General features: G+C 45.5%; 1 protein-coding gene across 2 annotated transcripts in view; it reads right to left on the bottom strand.

Annotated features, from left to right (window-relative positions):
- Positions 1–16925: 16925 nt before the first annotated feature.
- The window catches only part of NUP58 (nucleoporin 58), a 35535-nt gene continuing 28214 nt past the window's right edge, over positions 16926–24246 (bottom strand). For both annotated transcript variants that reach the window (XM_082277398.1, XM_082277399.1), the window contains exons 15-16: positions 23279–23374; positions 16926–18780 (exon numbers count right to left, since the gene is read on the bottom strand). In XM_082277398.1, the coding sequence (XP_082133524.1) occupies positions 18611–18780; positions 23279–23374 (266 nt within the window). In that variant the 3' untranslated portion in view covers positions 16926–18610. The remainder of the gene's footprint in view (positions 18781–23278; positions 23375–24246) is intronic.

The following is a 24246-nucleotide window of genomic DNA, read 5'->3' as shown; positions in this document are numbered from 1 at the left end:
CTGACAATGCTGAAGGAATGCCAAGGAGAGCACAGTACTGCCCCAACATTGCAGCCTCAGTGGCTTCCTCATTAGAACCCAACTCAGCCCAATGCTGTTTCTTAGGCTGCGACCTAGGGCTAGGGTTAGGGTTACGCCTAGGGTTAGGCTTCAGAAAAACACAAAGCCCAGAGCTCCAGGGACACTGACAATGCTGAAGGAATGCCAAGGAGAGCGCGGTACTGCCCCAACATTGCAGCCTCAGCGGCTTCCTCATTGGAACCCAACTCAGCCCAATGCTGTTTCTTAGGCTGCGACCTAGGGCTAGGGTTAGGGTTACGCCTAGGGTTAGGCTTCAGAAAAACACAAAGCCCAGAGCTCCAGGGACACTGACAATGCGGAAGGAATGCCAAGGAGAGCGCGGTACTGCCCCAACATTGCAGCCTCAGTGGCTTCCTCATTAGAACCCATTTCAGCCCAATGCTCTTTCTCAGGCTGCGACCTAGGGCTAGGGTTAGGGTTATGCCTAGGGTTAGGCTTCAGAAAACAACAAAGCCCAGAGCTCCAGGGACACTGACAATGCTGAAGGAATGCCAAGGAGAGCACGGTACTGCCCCAGCATTGCAGCCTCAGCGGCTTCCTCATTGGAACCCAACTCAGCCCAATGCTCTTAGGCTGTGCCTAGGGCTAGGTTTAGGGTTACGCCTAGGGTTAGGCTTCAGAAAACAACAAAGCCCAGAGCTCCAGGGACACTGACAATGCTGAAGGAATGCCAAGGAGAGCGCGGTACTGCCCCAACATTGCAGCCTCAGTGGCTTCCTCATTAGAACCCAACTCAGCCCAATGCTGTTTCTTAGGCTGTGCCTAGGGCTAGGGTTAGGGTTACGCCTAGGGTTAGGCTTCAGAAAACAACAAAGCCCAGAGCTCCAGGGACACTGACAATGCGGAAGGAATGCCAAGGAGAGCACAGTACGGCCCCAACATTGCAGCCTCAGTGGCTTCCTCATTGGAACCCAACTCAGCCCAATGCTCTTTCTTAGGCTGCGACCTAGGGCTAGGGTTAGGGTTACGCCTAGGGTTAGGCTTCAGAAAAACACAAAGCCCAGAGCTCCAGGGACACTGACAATGCTGAAGGAATGCCAAGGAGAGCACAGTATGGCCCCAACATTGCAGCCTCAGTGGCTTCCTCATTAGAACCCATTTCAGCCCAATGCTCTTTCTTAGGCTGCGACCTAGGGCTAGGGTCAGGGTTACGCCTAGGGTTAGGCTTCAGAAAAACACAAAGCCCAGAGCTCCAGGGACACTGACAATGCGGAAGGAATGCCAAGGAGAGCGCGGTACTGCCCCAACATTGCAGCCTCAGCGGCTTCCTCATTGGAACCCAACTCAGCCCAATGCTGTTTCTTAGGCTGCGACCTAGGGCTAGGGTTAGGGTTACGCCTAGGGTTAGGCTTCAGAAAAACACAAAGCCCAGAGCTCCAGGGACACTGACAATGCGGAAGGAATGCCAAGGAGAGCACAGTATGGCCCCAACATTGCAGCCTCAGTGGCTTCCTCATTGGAACCCATTTCAGCCCAATGCTGTTTCTTAGGCTGCGACCTAGGGCTAGGGTTAGGGTTACGCCTAGGGTTAGGCTTCAGAAAACAACAAAGCCCAGAGCTCCAGGGACACTGACAATGCGGAAGGAATGCCAAGGAGAGCACAGTATGGCCCCAACATTGCAGCCTCGGTGGCTTCCTCATTGGAACCCAACTCAGCCCAATGCTGTTTCTTAGGCTGCGACCTAGGGCTAGGGTTAGGGTTACGCCTAGGGTTAGGCTTCAGAAAAACACAAAGCCCAGAGCTCCAGGGACACTGACAATGCTGAAGGAATGCCAAGGAGAGCACGGTACTGCCCCAACATTGCAGCCTCAGCGGCTTCCTCATTGGAACCCAACTCAGCCCAATGCTCTTAGGCTGTGCCTAGGGCTCGTTTAGGGTTACGCCTAGGGTTAGGCTTCAGAAAACAACAAAGCCCAGAGCTCCAGGGACACTGACAATGCTGAAGGAATGCCAAGGAGAGCGCGGTACTGCCCCAACATTGCAGCCTCAGTGGCTTCCTCATTAGAACCCAACTCAGCCCAATGCTGTTTCTTAGGCTGTGCCTAGGGCTAGGGTTAGGGTTACGCCTAGGGTTAGGCTTCAGAAAAACACAAAGCCCAGAGCTCCAGGGACACTGACAATGCGGAAGGAATGCCAAGGAGAGCACAGTACGGCCCCAACATTGCAGCCTCAGTGGCTTCCTCATTGGAACCCAACTCAGCCCAATGCTCTTTCTTAGGCTGCGACCTAGGGCTTGGGTTAGGGTTACGCCTAGGGTTAGGCTTCAGAAAAACACAAAGCCCAGAGCTCCAGGGACACTGACAATGCTGAAGGAATGCCAAGGAGAGCACAGTATGGCCCCAACATTGCAGCCTCAGTGGCTTCCTCATTAGAACCCATTTCAGCCCAATGCTCTTTCTTAGGCTGCGACCTAGGGCTAGGGTTAGGGTTACGCCTAGGGTTAGGCTTCAGAAAAACACAAAGCCCAGAGCTCCAGGGACACTGACAATGCTGAAGGAATGCCAAGGAGAGCGCGGTACTGCCCCAACATTGCAGCCTCAGCGGCTTCCTCATTGGAACCCAACTCAGCCCAATGCTGTTTCTTAGGCTGCGACCTAGGGCTAGGGTTAGGGTTACGCCTAGGGTTAGGCTTCAGAAAAACACAAAGCCCAGAGCTCCAGGGACACTGACAATGCTGAAGGAATGCCAAGGAGAGCACAGTATGGCCCCAACATTGCAGCCTCAGCGGCTTCCTCATTGGAACCCAACTCAGCCCAATGCTCTTTCTTAGGCTGCGACCTAGGGCTAGGGTTAGGGTTACGCCTAGGGTTAGGCTTCAGAAAAACACAAAGCCCAGAGCTCCAGGGACACTGACAATGCGGAAGGAATGCCAAGGAGAGCACAGTATGGCCCCAACATTGCAGCCTCAGTGGCTTCCTCATTAGAACCCATTTCAGCCCAATGCTCTTTCTCAGACTGCGACCTAGGGCTAGGGTTAGGGTTATGCCTAGGGTTAGGCTTCAGAAAACAACAAAGCCCAGAGCTCCAGGGACACAGACAATGCTGAAGGAATGCCAAGGAGAGCACGGTACTGCCCCAACATTGCAGCCTCAGCGGCTTCCTCATTAGAACCCAACTCAGCCCAATGCTGTTTCTTAGGCTGCGACCTAGGGCTAGGGTTAGGGTTACGCCTAGGGTTAGGCTTCAGAAAAACACAAAGCCCAGAGCTCCAGGGACACTGACAATGCGGAAGGAATGCCAAGGAGAGCACAGTATGGCCCCAACATTGCAGCCTCAGTGGCTTCCTCATTGGAACCCAACTCAGCCCAATGCTGTTTCTTAGGCTGCGACCTAGGGCTAGGGTTAGGGTTACGCCTAGGGTTAGGCTTCAGAAAAACACAAAGCCCAGAGCTCCAGGGACACTGACAATGCTGAAGGAATGCCAAGGAGAGCGCATTACTGCCCCAACATTGCAGCCTCAGCGGCTTCCTCATTGGAACCCAACTCAGCCCAATGCTCTTAGGCTGTGACCTAGGGCTAGGTTTAGGGTTACGCCTAGGGTTAGGCTTCAGAAAACAACAAAGCCCAGAGCTCCAGGGACACTGACAATGCTGAAGGAATGCCAAGGAGAGCGCGGTACTGCCCCAACATTGCAGCCTCAGTGGCTTCCTCATTAGAACACAACTCAGCCCAATGCTGTTTCTTAGGCTGCGACCTAGGGCTAGGGTTAGGGTTACGCCTAGGGTTAGGCTTCAGAAAAACACAAAGCCCAGAGCTCCAGGGACACTGACAATGCGGAAGGAATGCCAAGGAGAGCACAGTATGGCCCCAACATTGCAGCCTCAGTGGCTTCCTCATTAGAACCCAACTCAGCCCAATGCTGTTTCTTAGGCTGCGACCTAGGGCTAGGGTTAGGGTTACGCCTAGGGTTAGGCTTCAGAAAACAACAAAGCCCAGAGCTCCAGGGACACTGACAATGCGGAAGGAATGCCAAGGAGAGCACAGTATGGCCCCAACATTGCAGCCTCAGTGGCTTCCTCATTGGAACCCAACTCAGCCCAATGCTGTTTCTTAGGCTGCGACCTAGGGCTAGGGTTAGGGTTACGCCTAGGGTTAGGCTTCAGAAAAACACAAAGCCCAGAGCTCCAGGGACACTGACAATGCTGAAGGAATGCCAAGGAGAGCACAGTACTGCCCCAACATTGCAGCCTCAGTGGCTTCCTCATTAGAACCCAACTCAGCCCAATGCTGTTTCTTAGGCTGCGACCTAGGGCTAGGGTTAGGGTTACGCCTAGGGTTAGGCTTCAGAAAAACACAAAGCCCAGAGCTCCAGGGACACTGACAATGCTGAAGGAATGCCAAGGAGAGCGCGGTACTGCCCCAACATTGCAGCCTCAGCGGCTTCCTCATTGGAACCCAACTCAGCCCAATGCTGTTTCTTAGGCTGCGACCTAGGGCTAGGGTTAGGGTTACGCCTAGGGTTAGGCTTCAGAAAACAACAAAGCCCAGAGCTCCAGGGACACTGACAATGCGGAAGGAATGCCAAGGAGAGCGCGGTACTGCCCCAACATTGCAGCCTCAGTGGCTTCCTCATTAGAACCCATTTCAGCCCAATGCTCTTTCTCAGGCTGCGACCTAGGGCTAGGGTTAGGGTTATGCCTAGGGTTAGGCTTCAGAAAACAACAAAGCCCAGAGCTCCAGGGACACAGACAATGCTGAAGGAATGCCAAGGAGAGCACGGTACTGCCCCAGCATTGCAGCCTCAGCGGCTTCCTCATTGGAACCCAACTCAGCCCAATGCACTTAGGCTGTGCCTAGGGCTAGGTTTAGGGTTACGCCTAGGGTTAGGCTTCAGAAAACAACAAAGCCCAGAGCTCCAGGGACACTGACAATGCTGAAGGAATGCCAAGGAGAGCGCGGTACTGCCCCAACATTGCAGCCTCAGTGGCTTCCTCATTAGAACACAACTCAGCCCAATGCTGTTTCTTAGGCTGTGCCTAGGGCTAGGGTTAGGGTTACGCCTAGGGTTAGGCTTCAGAAAACAACAAAGCCCAGAGCTCCAGGGACACTGACAATGCGGAAGGAATGCCAAGGAGAGCACAGTATGGCCCCAACATTGCAGCCTCAGTGGCTTCCTCATTGGAACCCAACTCAGCCCAATGCTGTTTCTTAGGCTGCGACCTAGGGCTAGGGTTAGGGTTACGCCTAGGGTTAGGCTTCAGAAAAACACAAAGCCCAGAGCTCCAGGGACACTGACAATGCTGAAGGAATGCCAAGGAGAGCGCGGTACTGCCCCAACATTGCAGCCTCAGCGGCTTCCTCATTGGAACCCAACTCAGCCCAATGCTCTTAGGCTGTGCCTAGGGCTAGGGTTAGGGTTACGCCTAGGGTTAGGCTTCAGAAAAACACAAAGCCCAGAGCTCCAGGGACACTGACAATGCTGAAGGAATGCCAAGGAGAGCGCGGTACTGCCCCAACATTGCAGCCTCAGTGGCTTCCTCATTAGAACCCAACTCAGCCCAATGCTGTTTCTTAGGCTGTGCCTAGGGCTAGGGTTAGGGTTACGCCTAGGGTTAGGCTTCAGAAAACAACAAAGCCCAGAGCTCCAGGGACACTGACAATGCGGAAGGAATGCCAAGGAGAGCACAGTATGGCCCCAACATTGCAGCCTCAGTGGCTTCCTCATTGGAACCCAACTCAGCCCAATGCTGTTTCTTAGGCTGCGACCTAGGGCTAGGGTTAGGGTTACGCCTAGGGTTAGGCTTCAGAAAAACACAAAGCCCAGAGCTCCAGGGACACTGACAATGCGGAAGGAATGCCAAGGAGAGCGCGGTACTGCCCTGTTGGGGTCCCTCCCCTGCCATGGAGCCCTGGGAGAGGGGCCCTGGGGGGAGACACGGGGTCTCCCTGCCCCTGCTCAGCTTCATTTCCCATTGGTTGGTTTGGGTTCCCCGGTGTGGCCAAGGACCCTCGGGTCCCGTGACCGGGGAGTTCCTGAGCTGAGCCCCGGCCATGCGGCTGGAGAAATAAACATCTCTGAAACATCTACCACGAATCTGTCCATATCTACTTCGGTTTCCACGGGACTCCTGGTTTGAAATATACTTGTTGCAGTAATCCCCGCTGCGACACTGCCCCAACATTGCAGCCTCAGCGGCTTCCTCATTGGAACCCAACTCAGCCTAATGCTCTTAGGCTGTGCCTAGGGCTAGGTTTAGGGTTACGCCTAGGGTTAGGCTTCAGAAAACAACAAAGCCCAGAGCTCCAGGGACACTGACAATGCTGAAGGAATGCCAAGGAGAGCACGGTACTGCCCCAACATTGCAGCCTCAGCGGCTTCCTCATTGGAACCCAACTCAGCCCAATGCTCTTAGGCTGTGCCTAGGGCTAGCGTTAGGGTTACGCCTAGGGTTAGGCTTCAGAAAACAACAAAGCCCAGAGCTCCAGGGACACTGACAATGCTGAAGGAATGCCAAGGAGAGCGCGGTACTGCCCCAACATTGCAGCCTCAGTGGCTTCCTCTTTAGAACACAACTCAGCCCAATGCTGTTTCTTAGGCTGTGACCTAGGGCTAGGGTTAGGGTTACGCCTAGGGTTAGGCTTCAGAAAAACACAAAGCCCAGAGCTCCAGGGACACTGACAATGCGGAAGGAATGCCAAGGAGAGCACAGTATGGCCCCAACATTGCAGCCTCAGTGGCTTCCTCATTGGAACCCAACTCAGCCCAATGCTCTTTCTTAGGCTGCGACCTAGGGCTTGGGTTAGGGTTACGCCTAGGGTTAGGCTTCAGAAAAACACAAAGCCCAGAGCTCCAGGGACACTGACAATGCGGAAGGAATGCCAAGGAGAGCGCAGTACTGCCCCAACATTGCAGCCTCAGCGGCTTCCTCATTGGAACCCAACTCAGCCCAATGCTGTTTCTTAGGCTGCGACCTAGGGCTAGGGTTAGGGTTACGCCTAGGGTTAGGCTTCAGAAAAACACAAAGCCCAGAGCTCCAGGGACACTGACAATGCGGAAGGAATGCCAAGGAGAGCGCGGTACTGCCCCAACATTGCAGCCTCAGCGGCTTCCTCATTGGAACCCAACTCAGCCCAATGCTCTTAGGCTGTGCCTAGGGCTAGGGTTAGGGTTACGCCTAGGGTTAGGCTTCAGAAAAACACAAAGCCCAGAGCTCCAGGGACACTGACAATGCTGAAGGAATGCCAAGGAGAGCACAGTATGGCCCCAACATTGCAGCCTCAGTGGCTTCCTCATTGGAACCCAACTCAGCCCAATGCTGTTTCTTAGGCTGCGACCTAGGGCTAGGGTTAGGGTTACGCCTAGGGTTAGGCTTCAGAAAAGCACAAAGCCCAGAGCTCCAGGGACACTGACAATGCTGAAGGAATGCCAAGGAGAGCGCGATACTGCCCCAACATTGCAGCCTCAGCGGCTTCCTCATTGGAACCCAACTCTGCCCAATGCTCTTAGGCTGTGCCTAGGGCTAGGGTTAGGGTTACGCCTAGGGTTAGGCTTCAGAAAACAACAAAGCCCAGAGCTCCAGGGACACTGACAATGCGGAAGGAATGCCAAGGAGAGCACAGTACGGCCCCAACATTGCAGCCTCAGTGGCTTCCTCATTGGAACCTGTATTGGGTTGACCCTGAGTTGATGGACAGTCTTTAAGACCAATTACGCTTCTCACAATTTACATATTTAAACTGCACAGAAAGGCGGGACTTCCCCTTTGGTCGGAGCTCGCTTGCTGGGAAGTGGGGGCTCCGGAGCCTCCCGGCCCCACCGGGCCGGGCCGGGGCCACTGCCCCTTTCCCCCTTTCCCAATGCTGCGGCACGGTCCCTGGGTGGCTGGGGGGGGGGGGGGGGGGCTGCCTCAGAGCTGCAGGCAGCTAAACCCAGCCATGGACTGCTCACAGCTAAACCCATCCAGCGTGGCTTCTGGGGACCGGCGGGTCCCTCTCCTCTCCATGCGGAGCCGGCAGAGTCAACGGGAGCCGGCAGAACCTCCTGTCTGCAGCCAGCACACTTCGTGCTGAACTGAAGAAGACACCACGCAGCCAGCAGCACAGAGGGAGCGAGGCTTTCCCCACCGTAAAGGCCGAACAAGAACACTCTTCAGCATGGCGGTGTCAGAGTCAGAGAGAAAGAGAAGTGAGTCACGTGGGACGGAGCTGGAAATGGCGACGGGAGAAAAGAGGGCGGTGCCGCGATTCTGGCGGGCAGCTTAAAAGAAACCTTCTTGCATGCCGTGGTAAGAAATACCACAAACTGTTTGTCTCTTTAATCCATTTGAAGAACATGGGGGGATGGAGTATCTTCGTGTGCCTGTGAAGATTGTGAAGAATGCCGATGCCAGGCTTTATAGTAGTAAGAGGCTGTTAGAGACTTGTGGCGAAGAAGAGCCTTTGTGTGCAGGCCAAAAGAACTTATCCTTAAAAAGATGAATAACCCCATGTGATGGCCCATGTTTTGCAGTGTGAAGGAACTGCGAGATTTTTCATGGGAGAGATGTTCTACACACAGCAGATTGTTTGTTTCCGGGCGGATCTGCTGTTGGTGGCAGTTTGGGAACCACGTGCAACTGAAGGAAAAACCTTTTTTTTTCCCTTAAGCATAAGAGAGAGACTTTTCAAGAACTGGAACGCTGACTAACATCCCATGTTCTGTTATCCCTTGTGTGAGCTAGGTAAAAGGAGAGAAGTGCTGGGGGGGGGGGGGGGATTTGCTTTAATTTTGTTTTGTTATTGTCTCTTTACTTTTAATTCTATTAGTAATAAAACTCTTTCATTGTACTGCAACTGTTTAAGGTTTGTGCCTGCTTTGCTTTTCTCCTAATTCTTATCTCACAGAAAGAAAATGAGTAAGTAATGAATACTTTGAACCAAAACCACTACATTTAATTGGTGTTTCTGCCTGGTTTCGAACTCAACCCGCTACAGAACCCAACTCAGCCCAATGCTGTTTCTTAGGCTGCGACCTAGGGCTAGGGTTAGGGTTACGCCTAGGGTTAGGCTTCAGAAAACAACAAAGCCCAGAGCTCCAGGGACACTGACAATGCGGAAGGAATGCCAAGGAGAGCACAGTATGGCCCCAACATTGCAGCCTCAGTGGCTTCCTCATTGGAACCCAACTCAGCCCAATGCTGTTTCTTAGGCTGCGACCTAGGGCTAGGGTTAGGGTTACGCCTAGGGTTAGGCTTCAGAAAAACACAAAGCCCAGAGCTCCAGGGACACTGACAATGCGGAAGGAATGCCAAAGAGAGCGCAGTACTGCCCCAACATTGCAGCCTCAGTGGCTTCCTCATTGGAACCCAACTCAGCCCAATGCTGTTTCTTAGGCTGCGACCTAGGGCTAGGGTTAGGGTTACGCCTAGGGTTAGGCTTCAGAAAACAACAAAGTCCAGAGCTCCAGGGACACTGACAATGCTGAAGGAATGCCAAGGAGAGCGCGGTACTGCCCCAACATTGCAGCCTCAGTGGCTTCCTCATTGGAACCCAACTCAGCCCAATGCTCTTAGGCTGTGACCTAGGGCTAGGGCTAGGGTTACGCCTAGGGTTAGGCTTCAGAAAAGCACAAAGCCCAGAGCTCCAGGGACACTGACAATGCGGAAGGAATGCCAAGGAGAGCACAGTACGGCCCCAACATTGCAGCCTCAGTGGCTTCCTCATTGGAACCCAACTCAGCCCAATGCTGTTTCTTAGGCTGCGACCTAGGGCTAGGGTTAGGGTTACGCCTAGGGTTAGGCTTCAGAAAAACACAAAGCCCAGAGCTCCAGGGACACTGACAATGCTGAAGGAATGCCAAGGAGAGCGCGGTACTGCCCCAACATTGCAGCCTCAGTGGCTTCCTCATTAGAACACAACTCAGCCCAATGCTCTTTCTCAGGCTGCGACCTAGGGCTAGGGTTAGGGTTACGCCTAGGGTTAGGCTTCAGAAAACAACAAAGCCCAGAGCTCCAGGGACACTGACAATGCGGAAGGAATGCAAAGGAGAGCGCGGTACTGCCCCAACATTGCAGCCTCAGCGGCTTCCTCATTGGAACCCAACTCAGCCCAATGCTCTTAGGCTGTGCCTAGGGCTAGGTTTAGGGTTACGCCTAGGGTTAGGCTTCAGAAAACAACAAAGCCCAGAGCTCCAGGGACACTGACAATGCTGAAGGAATGCCAAGGAGAGCGCGGTACTGCCCCAACATTGCAGCCTCAGTGGCTTCCTCATTAGAACCCATTTCAGCCCAATGCTGTTTCTTAGGCTGCGACCTAGGGCTAGGGTTAGGGTTACGCCTAGGGTTAAGCTTCAGAAAAACACAAAGCCCAGAGCTCCAGGGACACTGACAATGCGAAACGCACGCCAAGGAGAACACAGTAGTCAGCCTATGTTGCAGCTTTAGTGATGTCCTCCTTGGGACCTGCCTCAGACCAATGCTGTTTCTTTGGCTGTGCCTCGGGATAGGGCTACGCGTAGTGTTAGCGTTCAGTCAACCACAAACCTCAGAGCTACGGGGATACTGACAGTGTGTAAGGCATGCCCAGCGGAGCGCGACACTGCCCCAACATCGCTCCCTACTCTTCTTTCTGCTTGGCACTCGCCTGAGCCAAAATGCAGAGGAGTGTTCACTTGTGGAGTAGATCCATCTTTTGACTGTGTGCTCTCATAGTGAGACTGGCCAATGTGATAAGTCATTATTTTCATAAAGTTATTTCAGCTAAAATAAGAAAACTACATGAAAATATAGGAATTTTCCACATTTACATTTCAGTTTATGCCATGCAGAGCATCAAGTATTAGAATTTTATCAAATGCAGGAAGAGGATACTAAGGATATTTCAAAGAAGAAATTTACTGTTGTTCACCTCCTAAAGCCATAGCGCAGGACAAGGATTTGGGCACCATATATGCTATGGAAGTAGCATCAGCACACGGATGTTGCCTTTTATTGCACTTACTGCCTGCACTGTAAAATCAGTGAGGTCCAAGAAGAAAAAAGTGCTTCTTCTCTAGGTACAGCTCAACAGGACTTAGTACAGCTAAGATTGCAGTTTGGGGGTTTATATAGGGATTACTACATCAGACAAGCAAGAAGCAGCAACTTTTTGAGGAAAATTAACAATATTGCTGAGAATATTTCCTAGATCAGGACATTTTTATACTGCTTAGAGAAGAAGTAAAAAAGACTGTATCTGCTTGAATCATTCCTATTTTACTTGACAGTTATCTAGCCTGGCAAGGAGGCTTTAGAATTTTGACCCTCCCTCCACTTCCCAGGGCTAACTTTAAATGATACATCCAGCACTCTGCAGCAGTGTTAGATTTTTTTATATTTCTGTTCTTCTGGTACTGCTATACCATTGTGCTGGTATATAACCTGCTGGCATGGTATCACCAACCGTCTACCCGAGACCAGGATCTTACCCCCATATCTCTTCTGTCCCTGTATTTCCCAGCAGCTCCAAAGCTTGGCAAGCCCTGATGCCACCCCAATATGGATATCACCGTGACACAGCAACAAGCACCAGGTACTGCAGCATTAGAAACAAGTCACTGGGAGAGGTGATGATGAAGGTGGTAATTCTCAAGTGTAAAATGGCAAATTATTCAGAGTATTTCTAGCTAAATATTGTTACTAAAAAAGTATAAATTTAAGCTAAATATACCTTTGTATTTGACCTGCCTCTCCACTACAGAAATTAAATTTGTACAAGCTGCCACAGTTCCAGCCTCTTTTTCACTTGCCTGACAGAAACAGGAGGTTGCTATTGGCACTGACAGCATCATCATGCCAGAAGCCAATACAAGCAATGTTAAAAGCCTTCCCTCTTTGGTCTCAGAGCAGTGCTCAGCATCAACTTCTCCTTGCCACCACAGGATCAGGTAGGAGCTTTGCCCTGTGGGCTGTACCACATAAGCTTAGTTAGCAGCCAAAGGTCTCCCCCTCCCCGGGAATAAGACTTGTTCTGGTTTGGCTACTGGAGGTATGTGAACCTCTACCTGCTCCTTGAAAGTTATTCCTGTAGTTTAAGCATGAAATTGCTACTGTGGGGGCAAGCAATGTCCATGTCAGGTGCAGGGAGTTCCTTCAGACAGCCACCAGTTGCCTTAGTCAGCAACTAAATAAAATAAGATAGAAGACAATTCCTATTTGAAACAGATGTAATGTGCATTACAAAGACTCATTTCCATGGCATTAAGGCTGACACCTTAATGATATGATTCCTTCATATCACTTCTGTCCATTCACTTTGTCTGACCCGACATTATATTAGAAGCCCCATAGTTGTTAAAGGAGGCAACACTCCGGAGAGCTGTGCCACGCACAGGTGCACCAAATAAAGGCAGCACAGTGGTAAGATACAGGTATGCTCACCATCACTCCTCCACGCATTATCACAAAAGGAGTGGTCTCCGGCAGAGATGGAGAGATGTCCCCACACTACTGAGGACTAACTGCTCACTGCCATTGCTTCCATTAAGCATTTGGGCCCACTCATTCCAAACTTTGTTTTGAAAGATGGGCTTTTTTTTTCAGTAAGGACACCTTTATCACATCTATCTTACCTTACCCCTGGATAGAACCACAGCGAAAGTGTTTATGCTCAAAGGTTACATTCCTATATGTGTATGTTAATAAAGAAATAAGGGTGGCCCAAACAGCCAAGGAATGCTAACACTGTCAACAGAACAAGAAGGTTAGGGTGTTTTTCCACTTCAGGGTAGCTTCTACTTAGGTACTTAACCATGGAGTTAATAGACTACCCAACTGTACACAGCTTGTGCATACTTTTTTCCCCAAGGTTTCACTCCACTGAAAGTCTACTCAAGCTGCCCATCACTTTTTTCCCCACATGAGAACTTATCCCTTTCTTGTCTTAATAAGTATTTTTCAAATAAAATTTGATTTTGAATTCTTGACTTTGCATATTCATCGAGTCTGTGTTTCTTTCCCTTTTTACTACAGCACAGTGACTGATCAAAACCTCATCCTCCTAGCTTGCTTTTGTGACCAGCATCATCATTTCCCCAGAAGCATATCCTGTTGCCACAAAGTGCCACATTAAATGCACAGAGGGACTTTTTTCCCAGGAGCTATATACCAGCCTCTAATCAGAACTTTATTTTGGAAGCAATTACCCGACATTCTAATAAACTGCTGTCCTGCTGGTACCCAAGCACACGCCGTAGAGTGATCCCTGCATTAAAGAGAAAAGAAAAGAAGAGAAATCCGTCAGTCTGTGAAACATTACTTGAACAAACAAGTATCTTTTCCCTCTTCAGCTATTGACCTATTTAGGACAGAAGTATGTATTTCAAGTTTTCCATACAACTGTTCAAGAGAAATGACCTGATATCCTGGTGGGGCCTGATCTGTACTCAAACAAATGTAAGCTCAAACTTGTAGTTTGTTCTAAACTTAATCATAACCTGTTGATAATAAGCTAGAATTGCCTTATCCCTAAAAGGTGAGAAAACAGAAAACAAAGCTAATGAAACATGTAGCCTACCCACCTCCTCACTGTGACATTTAACTGCAGCCATGGGTTATAAAGATTAAATTCCTGAGGTGGAGTGAAAAAAGCATTAAGTAATAAACCTCTTAGCAACAGGATTCAAATGGCTCAAAAGGATTGTTCAAATGTTGAGTTCACCAAAATTCTACCACCTTAAAAAAAAGATTATGTTTATGACATGGAGACAAAAGGTGACATACCTTGTCATAGAATTGTTCAGATTGAAAGATCAAGTCCAACCATTAACCTAGCATGGCCATGTTCACCACTAACCCACGTCCCTAAACACCAAGTCCTCATTGTTTTTGAACACTTCCAGGGACAGTGACTCAACTACTTTTCTGGACAGGCTGTTCCAGTGAAGAATTTTTCCCTAACATCCAAACTAAACCTCCCCTGGCACAACCTGAGGACATTTCCTCTTGTCACGTCACTTGTTACCTGGGAGACTGACACACACCTGGCTACACCCTCCTTCCAGGCAGTTGTAGACAATGATAAGAGCTCAGGGCTCCCCCCAGAGCCTCCTTTTCTCCAGGCTAACACCCCCAGCCGCTCCTCACAGGACTTGTGCTCAGGACCCTTCCCCTCTTCCGCTGACCTTCTCTGGACACACTCCAGCCCCTCAATGTCCTTGTAGTGAGGGGCCCAAAACTGAACACATGACTGGAGGAGTGGCCTCACCAGCGCCAACTACAGGGGGATGATCACTGCCCTGGTCTTGCTGGCCACACCATTGCTGACAGAATTGCACCTGTCCATGCCATGAATAGCCAGTTTATCCAGGAGAACTCTGTGGGAGAACGTGTCAAAGGCTTTACAGCAGTCCAGGTAGAAAACATACACAACCTTTCCCTCATCCACTGAGCTTGTCACCTTGTCACAGAAGATCAGGTTGCTCAAGCAGGACCTGCCCTTCACAACCCCCCCTGCTGGCTGGGCTTGATCCCTTGGTTCTCCTGCATGTGCCACAGGATGGCACTTAAGATGATCTGCTCCATGACCTTCCCCAACACTGAGGTCAAGCTGACAGAGCTGTAGTTCCTTGGGTCTTCCTTTTGACCCTTCTTGCAGACAGGTGTCACATTTGCTGACCTACAGTCAACCAGGACCTCTCTGGTTAACCAGGACCTCTCTGGTTAGCCAGGACTGCTGGTAAATGATTCAAAGTAGCTTGGCTAATTCTTCCACCAGCTCCTTCAGCATCCTTGGGTGGATCCCATCCAGCCCCACAAACTTGGGGCTAGGGGGCATGGCAGGTCACTGACCATTTCCCTGTATTTGCTGCATGTCAGCTACTCCTGCAAGGGCCCTGTGATGGCAGTATGTAACTGGCAGCCTCCTGCCACCTGGTGAACATTAAACACTGAGCTCAGAAATGATCCTGAACTGAATTAAAACGCGTTGTCCCATTCACAGCAGAAAGCCTTGTGCCTTACATCCCCCTCACCTCTCCCCACACTTTATCCCCATCACACCTCCATTCTCCTTTTAAGGAACCCACGAGCCTGGTTGAGTGGAGATGGCACATCACAGCTGTGCTGGAGCTCCATGGACACTTGCAGTGGGTACATAGTCTTCAGAGATGCTGCAGGCATCAACTCCATGTCACGCCCCTCCCCAAACCCAGGTGCCCATTTCCAATAGAATCCATACCAGTCAATGACTGTGATACTTTAACTGTCCATCGGTGTCTGGAGACAGCAGCCACAGTGCTGAAAGGTACTTCATGAGAGGGATGAGAGGAACAGCCTGACAGCACAAGCCCAGCAGTTAGTTCCAAAACTACATAATTTGTTGCTGGAAATTTTTGCACATAGACAGTTCTTTGCTCTTAGAAACTTGCAAAAGAGTTTTAGGGGAACAAACTTTTTACAAAGCATAAGGCATTTATGCTCTAGGGTACTGATAGATACTCTTAATTTCTCATCAAGAATCTACAACGTGTTTCTTCTGCTGAGACATTCCAAGTATAACCAGTAACATAACTGAGCTGACATCATTTCTGGATTATTTCTACTGTTCTCATGAGTAGCAGAGTGGAAATAACTGAATAATTGCCACTGACATTAAAGAGGGAAGAAAAGGCCACTAAAGCTGTATTCCCAAACCTTAATTTAAAAAAATGATGTTATAAATACAATCAAGACGCAAAATGCAGTTATGTTAGGAATATGTAGATGGAGGGAGTGTAGCTGAATTTGGATTTTTTGTGGCAAGGAAGATGCATAAACTCTGTCCCACTCCACCTCATTTCAATCTCCTCCCTCACAATTCACAAGAAAGAAGCAGGTGTATCTACCAAACTGATCTGACAGGAACAAAGACAAATGTGAGTGCAAAGGAGTTCTGGATCAGAAAGAGGTTCCTGAACCAATCTAAGGCATACCTCTTTCCCTTCTCCTGCTATCTTCATCGTAGTGAAAACGCTGAAGGAAAAACAAGTTAATTCTACTAAAAGAAAGAGGTCACATATCTAAGTTTATCCCACAGCTGTACAACAAGGTACAAACTAATAGAAAACCTTGTCTTACATGTACCTTGAACCTTCTTCCAGTACAGACTTGTCTTTCTTCACAGAACAAGTAATCCAGACTTGATTTAATTTCATGGTGTTTAAATATAGGTCAGCTTCTTAACCGGCTTTGTAGAAAACCAAGCCACACCTTGAATGCATTTGTATTTTACACTCTAATCATATTAAAATGTCCTTAAATTGGGGGAGGGGGAATAATTTGAAACAGTGTCTACAGTGCTGATCCCTGAAAACCATGGCTAAATTCAACCACCCATAGTAACATTCTGGGAATATAATAATTTAAAATCCCATTTTGACTTTAGTTTGTACTACAATATGTGATTATTCTATTATATAATCACTTTTTCACTTGGGCTAAATTAAGGACATAACTGTTTTTTAATGTGAAAAGAAACAGAGCACAGGTAGCCAGGAGGCTCAGACTGTTTCCCAGTTTACAAAGCCATTCCTAGTGCTGTGTTATATTACACCATGATCCAGGTTTGTATCATGCACTGTGAAGAAATTCTAGACAACCCCACAATACAATACCTCCCTTTACCCCCCTCCCTCTGCACTTTCAATCCAGGATCAAGGCCCTAATTTCAGCAAGAACAATTCTGTACTATATGAATTCTAGGAAAAACAGTTCTACATATTAGCCAATGAGGTTTTTGTTTCTCCTATAAAGTAGGAGAACATCAGAAAATGATCTCTCACGCAAATATGTATTACAAGGATCACAGCATTATTGTTTTATTGTTTGCACAATGGTAAGTTGCACATATGGACAAACAGTACACATTTAGAATTAGTTTCACAAATTAATACATTGTAAGAGTCCAGTGGTTTAACATATTAACTATTAAAAAAAGCAGTAACAAAGGAATACAAACATTACAGTTTTGACTGCAGCCCAATAAAAGTTTAAAAACAGATTGAAATCAAAATAAACCGTAAGCTTTATTTTTCTGTGACATTAAAAAAACACATATCCCTTCCTCAGAGACTGCTCACAAAGATGCAATAACATACAAGTACAAAAGTGAAGAATTCTGTGCTCAGTTTCCCTTAATTTTATCAGATTAAGTGACATACCAAACATTTGTCAAAGAGCAATCACTGCTGTAGGCAGACACTTCCAAAACATACAAAATGGTAGTAACACTTTAACAATAGAAAGCAAAAGACAAAACCTATACATAAAGTCAACTTGGCTCCAAAGTTTCATGCTCACACATCAACTGGTATCATTATTTGCAAAGAATCGATCTATTATTTCCTTCTTAAGATATTTTCCCAGATATTTTTTGTGCACACCCAATTGGAGATGCAGAACAACAAGCTATGATGTTGCGGTATGTAAGATTCATAAACTACTGCTGCAATAGCTTTAACCTTCAAATTACATCATTTTCCTCCTCTGTTCTTGAGCAGCAAGCTACTGTACTACACCTTGTTTGAAAGCAGATGCCCAACTGCTTTTAAGGCAGTGCTGACAAGAAGCTCATGAATCAACTTGGGTTTGTAACACCTAATTCGGGTTTTCACTAGGACAGCACATCCTATCTCCCTCAACTGCAGGGGAAAGCTTATCCAGCCTGACAACTCCTGCTTGCAACGCAGACCTTGTGGCATCCTGAGCTTTCAGCTGAAATCCTGCAGAGCCCTACTCTTCAGCTCAGGAGAAAAAAAACCAAAATCAAACAGTTTGGGAACATCATCTATGAAATGTCTGTGTTGAAATCTCAGATTCTTCTTCAGAGTTGGCTGCTAAATGGGTCAAGAAAAAGGTTAAAAAAACCAAACCAAAAACAAAACAGCTGCTAACCACTATCTACCAAACTCTATGAAACAGTAAACATTGTATTTCAGCTGGTTTTAAACAACAAAACACAGAAGCAGTGATGACATAGCCTGGGACCCACCATTTGAAATTCCTAGGAACATCAAGATATGGGACCACAGGGCAACATGAAGAAACAGAACACACAAAGAAAAGGAGATCTGTCTATGGGGTAAGGTATGCACATCTGTGTTTTATACATATATATATATACACATACATACACACAGACGTGTGCACTGTACTGTATATATTTACATCCATATACACAAAAACACCCTGAAGTAGATTTAAAGGCCATATCCAGGAACAGAAGATATGAACTCTAGTATTTGTACTAGAATATATTTTATCTGTACAAAAAAAACAAATATGCATATATTCATATGGTATAAAGCTTATTAACAAAAAATAATTCTGCTACTAACATTAGGTTAAATAGATGATTTTACAAGAATCTTTAATAATAATGCAGTATAGAACATTTCTAAAACTAGGGCCCAAAATAAGAATACATAAACGAGTTTCTATTCACAAGAAAATAGCTGTTCATTATGATTTCACTAGGGAAAAGTAGCAAAATTTTTATAAATCTCCTGGGATGCAATTTAATTAACATATCAATCTAGAAAAATAGACTTTTCAGATGAACAAAGTTGATGCACTTCCCCCTCCCTAAAAGGGGGGCCTATCTTTTCCCTCGCTTGTTTCCAGCTGGAGGTTTCTTCAGCTGAAGAAGTTGCCCTCCTGTCCCAAAGCCTGCAGATGCAGGATTAGACACCCCGAATGTCAGGCCAGCTGATGCTGTGATGCCAGGATTGCTGAAGTTAAACCCAGATGTAGTCGAGCTCCCAAAGCCTTATGGGGGAGGGAAAAATATTTTAAAAATATAAGTTATATCAGGATTGTAAATTTTTTCTCCTTGAAGTTTTGAACACCAGCCACTTTATTACCAGCAGTTGAAACACCTTCTACCAACATGGATCAACAATGGTAAATCACTCTGCTAGAGTACTTGGACTTGCCATGACTACTTGGATATTGCAGCACGAACACAGACTACCTCAGTGAGTGCAATTACATCCTAAATCACAAGTCTGTTATACCATTATCCATACAAGAGTAGCACACGGAAGTCTCACTGAAACTGTACAACAGAAGAACCATAATTCCTCAGGTTCTCAGCATAAACATGCAATGCACTCCCTAAGGTGGGAGGGAAGGCAGAAGATACAGGTGGACCATGGACCACTCACGGCAGACAAATGGCAAAGCTGGAGTTGGAGTGCTCAGCCTTCTTCCTACTGACTTGGCTACCTCTGCCAGCCTTTGTAACATACGTGGCACAGACCACACCTTAAATGTGAGGCAGAAAAGGTTCAAAATCCTTGCCAAATTGCTTATATTTAAAAACACCCTTTTATGACAGACCAAAAAACAGCACTAGAAACAAAGCTTTGGAAAAACTGAGCAACTAGCTGAGCAAATTGTGCTGTTTTAACTCCTCCACCCCCTTCTATCAAGGTAAACAAACTGAACATGTGGTTCAGCTATGAAACAACATCTGTTTAAGAAAGTCTTCCTACAGTTTCCAGCAACACTAACTTATTTGACTTTCTTTTATAAATTTGTATCAGTTATGCACAACCAACTTGGATAATAATTGGATAGTGTTAGAGAACGCTAGAAATTTCTCAAAGATTACTTAAAAAGAAGCAGAACTTCGTAACTTCACTTTTTGTTGTCTCAAGAGACCACAAACTAATAAGTAAGACATGAGCCAAGTTCAGATTTTAATAAAGAGCTTCATACAAGTTGTACCTGAAAACCTGCAAACAATTAAGATAACAAGAAAAATAGGACTGGTTCACAATCAAGAAAGAGTATATTCTCAATATGCATTACTTTATATTGCTTCATTAACTGTCTCTAGGAGACAGTTAAAGCAATTCTTTGGTCACATCAGTATCTTCAACTCAATGCTTAAAATATTTTTGGCGGACAGAAATAAAAGCCCAAGTGGCTGTCTCATCAGAATCCTAAAGTAGCCCTCACAAGCCTGATGTTTTCTATTCTCTCATTTGCTACTGACACTCTGCATTAAGAACTACCTCAAAACATAACACGAAACTCTTCTTCCTGCAATGTCTGGACTTGGGTTACACACATCATATTGTCAAAAAAATCCATCATTAACATTCCAGTAACTCTCAGTCCTCTGGCATGCAGTGGTCTGCATGGAACTCATTGTCAGTGTAATGGCTGTGCACATCTAGAGTGCGACTGATGATAGCGACTGATAGTGTTCATTTGGGTCTTGTCTAAATTTTGTGGGTTAATTTGTCTCTCATCCTAGGATGTAAGGGGCAAAACACATGCAGGTGTTCTTCCATTTCCCTGATAACTCTGAATCCCAGCCAAGATGTATCAGGGAGTCTCATGAATGACAAAAAGTTATCTTTTTACTTCAGGTATGTGAAGTAACAGGCAAGCATTGCTTCCCATAGAAAACATCATGAATGCCATTCATAATAAAGGTGCATGTGACGTATCATGTCAGGGCCACAGCAGGCAAGAGCACAGTGCTCATAAATTACCTCCACCTTGCTGCTTCCAGATGCAGGGATTATTTTCAAGCATGCAGAGAAGGCAGTCTATGCTTTATTTGAGTAATATTACAGTAAGAGATACATAAACCATGTGATAGAAGACTGAGAACTGTTAATTTAGATACAGCTTGGGAAGTAATAGCTGTCAGAAGTGACATTAAGGGCAGCCATAAAAGTACAGAAAGGCAGATGTGAAATTCATCTAAATGATTTTCTCCTGTCATGGCAGCATAACAAGGCCAAGGTACCAAGTTTTGTTAGAAGTAAACCAAACCCTAAAGCTGAACATTCAAATGAAAAATTTTCAAGATAAAAAACTTGAACAAGGTATATATTGAGTCTTATTCCTGTTGCAAGAAAAGATAATCAGTCAAAGAATAGCTCAGTTTAGAGGGAAGACTCACAAAGTCTCAAACCATAGGTACAATGTGATCAACAATGTCCTTGCTGAAATTAGAATTATTTAATGTGCAAACAGTGATTTTCAGGAAGTAAACGACAACCTGCCCTTCGAGGACACAGCCTTCACATCTCCCTGAAGGGTGTTATGATCACACTTTATTCACTGGGCTTGTGCATCTCTGCTTCTGTCAGTAAGCCAAAGATGAGTACACAACTCCCCATAACAGTATATTTTTGGTAGTCTTAATACTACAGGGAAAAACAGCAGTTGATCACATGGCAACCTATTCCTGCTTTCATCTTACATACCACAATGGGTGCTCTAGGTCAAAAAGTATTTCAAGAACAGCTTTGACTGATTTATTAGCCTCTCTATCTAAAAGTTGCTCATGGATTATATTAAGGTCTGTTTTTTAGCAGTATGAGTGCATCCAGTCATGATCCCACTTGATTATCTCTTATGTCATTTACTGAGGCTGCAATTCTTCAATAAAAATAAGTCTCCAACAAGAATTTTCAACTCAGATCTTCAAAGTATATTCAGCATGTTTTCACAAAAATTGCATTTATACACTCCCCCTCCCCTTAACATTTTATGAAATTGTTAGGGAAATTCAATGGTGATTTTTCCCTTTTCCTGTTACTTTAAGAGTCTTAATGCCCTTTACAACAGCCCACTCACATTAGCCTTTCTGGTTGCCATTAAATGAATAAGAGTAGGAATTAAATGGGACTTCTTTTGGAGTCAGCTTTCCACAATGTCTCTGTGTTTCAGAGGGAAGCCGGACACACTTCCATCTCACATCTGTGTGCACTAAAGGAACTCAAGGTCTATCAGAGGACTCAATTTTCTCCTCAAACGCACAACTTGAAACTGAGAAGAGCAGTAATACCACTAGAAACATTTTCACATCTTTTAAAGCAATTAAATCTAACTCAAAAAAATTAAATATCTGACAGAACCAATTTGGGGATCTTTAATTTTAATTGTAAGATAAGATCAAACCAATGGAAAACCTGTGGAGGAGACCTGGGGCAGCCTAAGCAGCCTGGAACAGTGTGTGTTGGAACACACACTTAACTAGTATTCCCATACGCATTAGTCTGGGAAAATACTTGAGTGCTCATATCTAAACCCAAGCAGCAACAGTGAATTCCAGAACCCAGATTCAGAAATAAGATGCAACTATTACACAGTAATATAAACCAGTATATGCTTTCAGAATCCTGTAAATGATATCTAAGAAAGAGAACACAAACATTAAAAAAAAAGTATATATAACCTGGCTAGCCTCAGATATCATTCAAACCCATTTATACACTCTCAATAAAATTAAAAATCCTATGCAATCCAGATGCTATGTGACAATGTTTTGGATATAAAACGTAAAAGTTAGTGTGCTTCTGGGCTACCAAATTTTTAATAGTGGTTTCTATTCCATAATCCCAGTCTAGATAAGGATTTCATGACCACTTGATTTTCTAAGCACAAAATGACAGAAATTACATTTCAACTGTTTTTATTCCTGGTTACCACTTTCTGTAGCTGAGACTTGAGATAATTGAAAATCTTTATTTTATTTGATGCAACCTTCTCACTTGCAAAAGAGACACTGACAGCACTGGCTCCATGACAAAGCCTGGTTTGAGGGAAATGGTGTTTAAATTGCCTCTGCACACCACCACCACCACAGCTAAGACAGACTTGCTATTTACTTTGGCTTGATACTCCCGTAGTGACGGACAACTGAGCCATACAAGTAGTTTTCTAATTCTATTTAATATATTAAAACTAAATTTTTAACTTTGTAATTCAGCAGCTTGAAATGCTGCAATGTTATTTATATACAATGGCTAATTTAATATAGGCTTAGGAACAATAAGCTGCAGGGGAAAACCTTAAGCAGTGTAAGTCTTCCAGTTGTTTCTCATATTAAGAGCTAAGTAAAAGAAGGTTGATGCTTGGACACCAGATACTGAAAAGAGAGTTCCATCACGAACTTACTAGGCTGTTAACATTCGTGAATGTTACACAGCCAGCTTAGTGAGCGATTTCTACCTTATAATACAAAGCTTAAAGTACTTCACAGGCCTAACAACTCATCACTAAGGAGAATCCAGAACAAAAATCAGTGCTTCCTAGTAAATACCAGCAAAATTCTGTTTTCTTTTAATAGCAGTTGAACAAATATTTTTCTTGAGACATGATCCTCCTTCAATGTGCCACTGAAAAAAGATTGTAAAACAGACTATAGAAGCTATTTGATTGGTAATAGCTTAGCAAACTATTATTCCTATTTAAAAGGTAAATAGAGATGCCATGAATTCAAAAGAAACAAACCAACCTGCACTTAGACTTCCTGATGGTTTACTTGTAGTTCCAAACCCAAATGACGATGCTCCTGTGGCACTACTTCCAAAGGCAGAGCTACTTCCAAATCCTAGTAGAATAATAGTAAAGACATACAACAAAAAAAATTACAGACACAGCAATTAAAGACACATAGGTTTTAGCTGAGTATTCTAAACCCAAACATAATTCTAAGCATTATTTGGTAAACAAATATTCCTAAGATTATTGCCTGGAGAGTATTTTATTCTCGACACAGCATAGTGTTAAGAAAACTGTGCAAACTGGAAAGCATTGAGAAAAATACTACCTTCAAAATCCAAAACTGACTAAAGGAAAAGTTATAAAAACAGGCATTGTAAACTATCAGAGTTTAAGAAACTTCAATTGAATTGCTGTTAAATTGGCAGGAAATGGTAACAAAATGAGCTAAAACTAAGAAATTTCAGATACAAGTTACATGATTTTTATTACAGAAAGACACAGTCTTCATCTATAACTCTAGAAAAAGAAAATATGCTTAAAACAGAGTAAGCATTTTCTTCAGTTTACACTTAGCTCATTTTAGAGCCATTCCCGTTCCAGTTTATTCGTGATCAGCTTTATCTAGGAAACTACAGAATAGGTTAAATAGAGAATAGACACAAATTTCACAATATTTAATGTGAAAAATCATCATAAAAGGGCAGCCACAGACATACAGCTGTGATAAAATTTAATGCTGTTGATTTTGTAATTGACATTCATAATTTCGTAATATAAATTTGTTAAGGTTTCAAATTGTGTTATTAATAGGAGGTCACTTAGAAGGAAAAGTAAGTTGATATTTGCAGCTTGAAATAGAGGCCAGACAATAGGAACTGTAAGAAAACTGTATATTCTGATATTGGCTATCTTAGGTTTTCAAAGAGAACAGTATTTGTATTTGAGGAAATCATGCTCCCATCTTACGTTTCAAGTATC

The sequence above is a fragment of the Coloeus monedula genome (assembly GCF_965178545.1).
Source record: "Coloeus monedula genome assembly, chromosome: 3".
Taxonomy (NCBI): domain Eukaryota; kingdom Metazoa; phylum Chordata; class Aves; order Passeriformes; family Corvidae; genus Coloeus; species Coloeus monedula.
Note: the sequence above shows the minus strand (reverse complement) of the source record. Positions and strands in the feature narration are given on the sequence as shown.